Here is a 6000-nt window from a genome sequence, read left to right as displayed (position 1 = left end):
TTAAAATGATAGGAGAGGGAGGGGAGTAGAGAGGGAAAGGGAGGAGAGTAGAGAGGGAGGGGGAGGGGAGTAGAGAGGGAGAGAGGAGGGGAGTAGAGAGGGAGGGGAGTAGAGAGGGAGAGGAGGGGAGGAAAGAGGGAGAGGGAGGGGAGGGGAGTAGAGAGGGAGGGGGAGGGGAGTAGAGAGGGAGAGAGGAGGGGAGTGGGGAGGGGAGTAGAGAGGGAGAGAGGAGGGGAGTAGAGAGCGAGAGGGAGGGGAGTAGAGAGGGAGAGGAGTAGATAGGGAGAGAGGAGGAGAGGAAAGAGGGAGAGGGAGTAGAGAGGGAGAGAGGAGGGGAGGAAAGAGGGAGAGGAGTAGCTAGGGAGAGAGGAGGGGAGTAGAGAGGGAGAGGGAGGGGAGTAGAGAGGGAGGGGAGTAGAGAGGGAGAGGGAGGGGGAGGGGAGTAGAGAGGGAGAGGGAGGGGAGTAGAGAGGGAGAGGGAGGGGAGTAGAGAGGGAGGGGAGTAGAGAGGGAGAGGGAGGGGAGTAGAGAGGGAGGGGGAGGGGAGTAGAGAAGGAGAGGGAGGGGAGTAGAGAAGGAGAGGGAGGGGAGTAGAGAGGGAGGGGGAGGGGGAGGGGAGTAGAGAGGGAGAGGGAGAGGGAGAGGGAGTAGAGAGGGGAGTAGAGAGGGAGGGGAGTAGAGAGGGAGAGGGAGGGGAGTAGAGAGGGAGAGGGAGGGGGAGGGGAGTAGAGAGGGAGAGGGAGAGGGAGAGGGAGGGGAGGGGAGTAGAGAGGGAGAGGGAGGGGAGGGGAGTAGAGAGGGAGAGGGAGGGAGGGGAGTAGAGAGGGAGAGGGAGGGGAGGGGAGTAGAGAGGGAGGGGGAGGGGAGTAGAGAGGGAGGGGATTAGAGAGGGAGAGGGAGGGGAGTAGAGAGGGAGAGGGAGAGGGAGGGGAGTAGAGAGGGAGAGGGAGGGGAGTAGAGAGGGAGGGGGAGGGGAGTAGAGAGGGAGAGGGAGGGGAGTAGAGAGGGAGAGGGAGGGGAGTAGAGAGGGAGAGGGAGGGGAGTAGAGAGGGAGGGGGAGGGGAGTAGAGAGGGAGGGGAGTAGAGAGGGAGAGGGAGGGGAGTAGAGAGGGAGAGGGAGGGGAGTAGAGAGGGAGGGAGAGGGGAGTAGAGAGGAGGGGAGTAGAGAGGGAGAGGGAGGGGAGTAGAGAGGAAAGGAGGAGAGTTACGGAGAGGAGAGGAAAGGAGGAGAGATATGGAGAGGAGAGGAAAGGAGGAGAGATATGAGAGGAGAGGAAAGGAGGAGAGATATGGAGAGGAGAGGAAAGGAGGAGATATATGTAGAGGAGAGGAAAGGAGGAGATATATGGAGAGGAGAGGAAAGGAGGAGAGATATGGAGAGGAGAGGAAAGGAGGAGAGATGGAGAGGAGAGGAAAGGAGGAGAGATATGGAGAGGAGAGGAAAGGAGGAGAGATATGGAGAGGAGAGGAGAGGAGGAGAGTTACGGAGAGGAGAGGAAAGGAGGAGAGATATAATTAGAGGAGGGGAAAGGAGGAGAGATATGGAGAGGAGAGGAAAGGTGTGGGGAGGGGAGGGGTGTGATACGTACGATCATATCTATGATGCTGCGAATGGTCTGTAGCTGGGTGGATCTACTGTTGTCAGCTGCTGTGAAGTTCTGTCTGTAGTTCTGGTCTGTAGCAATCACTGACAGTCTGGTGTCCTTTTGAGATCAATACAGATATACATAAATCAATACAGAGATCAATACTGAGATACAGAGATCAATACAGAGATCAATACAGCGATACAGAGATAAATACAGAGATGAATACAGAGATACAGAGATCAATACAGAGATCAATACAGAGCTACAGAGATCAATACAGAGATACAGAGATCAATACAGAGATACAGAGATCAATACAGAGATACAGAGATCAATACAGAGATTAATACAGAGATACAGAGATCAATGCAGAGATCAATACAGAGATACAGAGATCATTACAGAGATACAGAGATCAATACAGAGATCAATACAGAGATACAGAGATCAATACAGAGATCAATACAGAGATCAATAAAAAGATCAATACAGAGATCAATACAGAGATCAATGCAGATATCAATACAGAGATCAATAAAGAGATACAGAGATCAATACAGAGATACAGATATCAATACAGAGATCAATATAGAGATCAATACAGTGATCAATTCAGAGATCAATATAGAGATCAATATAGAGATCAATACAGAGATCAAAACAGAGATCAATTCAGAGATCAATGCAGAGATCAATACAGAGATCAATACAGAAATCAATACAGAGATCAATATAGAGATCAATACAGAGATCAATACAGAGATCAATTCAGAGATCAGTACAGAGATTAATACAGAGATTAATACAGAGATCAATATAGAGATACAAAGATCAATACAGAGATCAATACAGAGATCAATACAGAGATCAATAAAGAGATCAATATAGAGATCAGTACAGAGATCAATACAGAGATCAATAAAGATATACAGAGATCAATTCAGAGATACAGAGATCAATACAGAGATCAGTACAGTGCTCAATTCAGAGATCAATATAGAGATCAATACAGAGATCAATTCAGAGATCAATGCAGAGATCAATACAGAGATCAATACAGAGATCAAAACAGAGATCAATTCAGAGATCAATGCAGAAATCAATACAGAGATCAATACAGAGATCAATATAGAGATCAATACAGTGATCACACGCGCACACGTGAGAGCGACCTGCATTCCATTGCATTTCTGAATAGAAAGGAATTCTCCGGTTGGATCATTATTGAAGATTTATGTTAGAAACATACTAAAGATTGATTCTATACATCGTTTGACATGTTTCTACGGACTGTAACAGAACTTTTTGACTTTGTCTGCACCTAGTGATCGTGCCTCGTGAATTTGGATTACTGGGCTAAACGCGCAAACAAAAAGGAGGTATTTGGACATAAATTATGAACTTTATCGAACAAACCAAACATTTATTGTGGAACTGGGAGCCCTGGGAGTGCATTCTGATGAAGATCATCAAAGGTAAGTGAATATTTAGAATGCTATTTCTGACTTCTGTTGACTCCACAACATGGCGGATATCTGTATGGCTTGTTTTGGTTTCTGAGAGCTGTACTCAGATTATTGCATGGTGTGCTTTTTCCGTAAAGTTTTTTTGAAATCTGACACAGCGGTTGTATTAAGGAGAAGTGGATCTAAAATTCCATGTATAATAGTTGAATCTTTTAGCAATGTTTATTATGAGTATTTCTATAAATTGATGTGGCTCTCTGCAAAATCACAGGACGTTTTGGAACTACTGAACATAACGCGCCAATGTAAACTGAGATTTTTGGATATAAATATGAACTTTATCGAACAAAACATTCATGTATTGTGTAACATAAAGTCCCATGAGTGTTGTCTGATGAAGATCATCAAAGGTTAGTGATTAATTTTATCTCTATTTCTGCTTTTTGTGACTCCTCTCTTTGGCTGGAAAAATGGCTGTGTTTTTCTGTGACTAGGTGCTGACCTAACTTAATCGTTTGGTGTGCTTTCGCTGTAAAGCCTTTTTGAAATCGGACACTGTGGCTGGATTTACAAGTTTATCTTTAAAATGGTGTAAAATACTTGTATGTTTGAGGAATTTTAATTATGGGATTTTTGTTGTTTTGAATTTGGCGCCCTGCAATTTCACTGGCTGTTGGCGAGGTGGGACGCTACCGTCAGAGAGGTTAAGCTTTAGCCCCACCCATCTCTTTAAAGCAAATTGGAGGTAGCCAGCGCACTTCTGTATGTTGTAAAAGCATTACATGGTCGCTGCCCATAACATTGCGTAATGCAGAAAATACAGGAGAGTTCAGGGGCCTTGGTTTAACAACTTCTTGACGCACCCATCCCGTTAGCGGGATCATTTTCATCAACATCTGCTGAATTGCAGAGCGCCAAATTCAAATTAAATGACTAAAAATATTACATTTTCATGAAATCACAAGTGCGATATAGCAAAACACAGCTTAGTTTGTTGTTAATCCACCTGGCGTGTCAGATTTCAATACAGCTTTTCGGTGAAAGCATAACAAGCGTTTATGTAAGAACATCTCTCAGTAGACAAAACATTACAAACAGCTAGCAGCCAAGTAGATTGGTCACGAAAGTCAGAAAAGCAATAAATTAAATTGCTTACCTTTGATGATCTTCGGATGTTTGCACTCACGAGACTCCCAGTTACACAATAAATGTTCCTTTTGTTCCATAAAGATTATTTTTATATCCAAAATACATCCATTTGTTTGGAGGGTTATGTTCAGAAATCCACAGGCTCGAGCGGTCACGACATCGCAGACAAAAATTCCAAATAGTATCCGTAAAGTGCGTGGAAATATGTCAAATGTTTTTTATAATCAATCCTCAGGTTGTTTTTACAATATATAATCGATAATATGTAAACCGGAATGTAGCTTCTTCCATAGGAGAGAGAGAGAAAATGGCTGTTGCGCATGAAAAACTCTGCTGGCACCCAGCCATGCACTGACGAGATGGGTTCTTTCTCGCTCATTTTTCAAAATAAAAGCCTGAAACTATGTCTAAAGACTGTTCACAGCTTGAGGAAGCCATAGGAAAAGGAATCTGGGTGATATCCCTTTAAATGGAGACAAGGCATCCAATGCAACAGAGAGCTTTCAGGAAAAACAGCGCTTCCTTGTTGGATTTTCCTCATGTTTTCGCCTGCAATATCAGTTCTGTTATACTCAGACAATATTTTGACAGTTTTGGAAACTTTAGAGTGTTTTCTATCCTAATCTGAGAATTATATGCATATTCTAGTTTCTGGGCTTGAGAAGTAGGCAGTTTCAAATGGGTACGTTTTTTAGCCAAAAACGAAAATACTGCCCCCTACACTCAGGAAGTTAACACTGTAGTGTCCAAAACGTCTTTCAAGCTGTCAGGCATTCCTTTGGCAGCAAGAGCCTCTTGGTGGATACTGTAGTGTACCCAAGTGGCGATGGTAGCAACTGCTTGCACGCGCGTTACCACTCCACTATGTCTTCCTGCCATGGCTTTTACGCCATCAATACCGAACACATCCTGACCACCAAAGTCCATTTGATGTCACAAAGCTGTCCGGTACCATTCCTCTCATGTTGTCCTGGTTTCCAGAAGAGGATGTCTTCCTTAATTGACCCCCCAAAAACTTAACAAACATATACCAGGAGCTGTGCCAGGCCCGCCACGTCTGTTCACTCATCCAGATGTAACAGACATATACCAGGAGCTGTGCCAGGCCCACCACGTCTGTTGACTCATCCAGCTGTAACAGACATATACCAGGAGCTGTACCAGGCCCACCACGTCTGTTGACTCATCCAGCTGTAACAGACATATACCAGGAGCTGTACCAGGCCCACCACGTCTGTTGACTCATCCAGCTGTAACAGACATATTTTTTTATTTTATTTTTATTTTACCTTTATTTAACCAGGCAAGACAGTTAAGAACAAATTCTTATTTTCAATGACGGCCTGGGAACAGTGGGTTAACTGCCTGTTCAGGGGCAGAACGACAGATTTGTACCTTGTCAGCTCGGGGGTTTGAACTCACAACCTTCCGGTTACTAGTCCAACGCTCTAACCACTAGGCTACCCTGCCGCCCCTATATACCAGGAGCTGTACCAGGCCCACCACGTCTGTTGACTCATCCAGCTGTAACAGACATATACCAGGAGCTGTGCCAGGCCCACCACGTCTGTTGACTCATCCAGCTGTAACAGACATATACCAGGAGCTGTACCAGGCCCACCACATCTGTTGACTCATCCAGCTGTAACAGACATATACCAGGAGCTGTGCCAGGCCCACCACGTCTGTTGACTCATCCAGCTGTAACAGACATATACCAGGAGCTGTACCAGGCCCACCACGTCTGTTGACTCATCCAGCTGTAACAGACATATACCAGGAGCTGTGCCAGGCCC

General features: G+C 45.2%; 1 protein-coding gene across 1 annotated transcript in view; it reads right to left on the bottom strand.

Moving 5' to 3' along the window:
- Nucleotides 1-6000, bottom strand: part of LOC110517228 (collagen alpha-1(VI) chain) — a 105459-nt gene that overhangs the window by 59034 nt on the left and 40425 nt on the right. The window contains exon 5 of the mRNA XM_036986771.1: nt 1590-1703. Within this exon, the coding sequence (XP_036842666.1) occupies nt 1590-1703 (114 nt within the window). The remainder of the gene's footprint in view (nt 1-1589; nt 1704-6000) is intronic.

Source organism: Oncorhynchus mykiss, chromosome 8 (assembly GCF_013265735.2).
Source record: "Oncorhynchus mykiss isolate Arlee chromosome 8, USDA_OmykA_1.1, whole genome shotgun sequence".
Lineage (NCBI taxonomy): Eukaryota > Metazoa > Chordata > Actinopteri > Salmoniformes > Salmonidae > Oncorhynchus > Oncorhynchus mykiss.
This window is presented reverse-complemented; position numbering and strand designations above follow the sequence as displayed.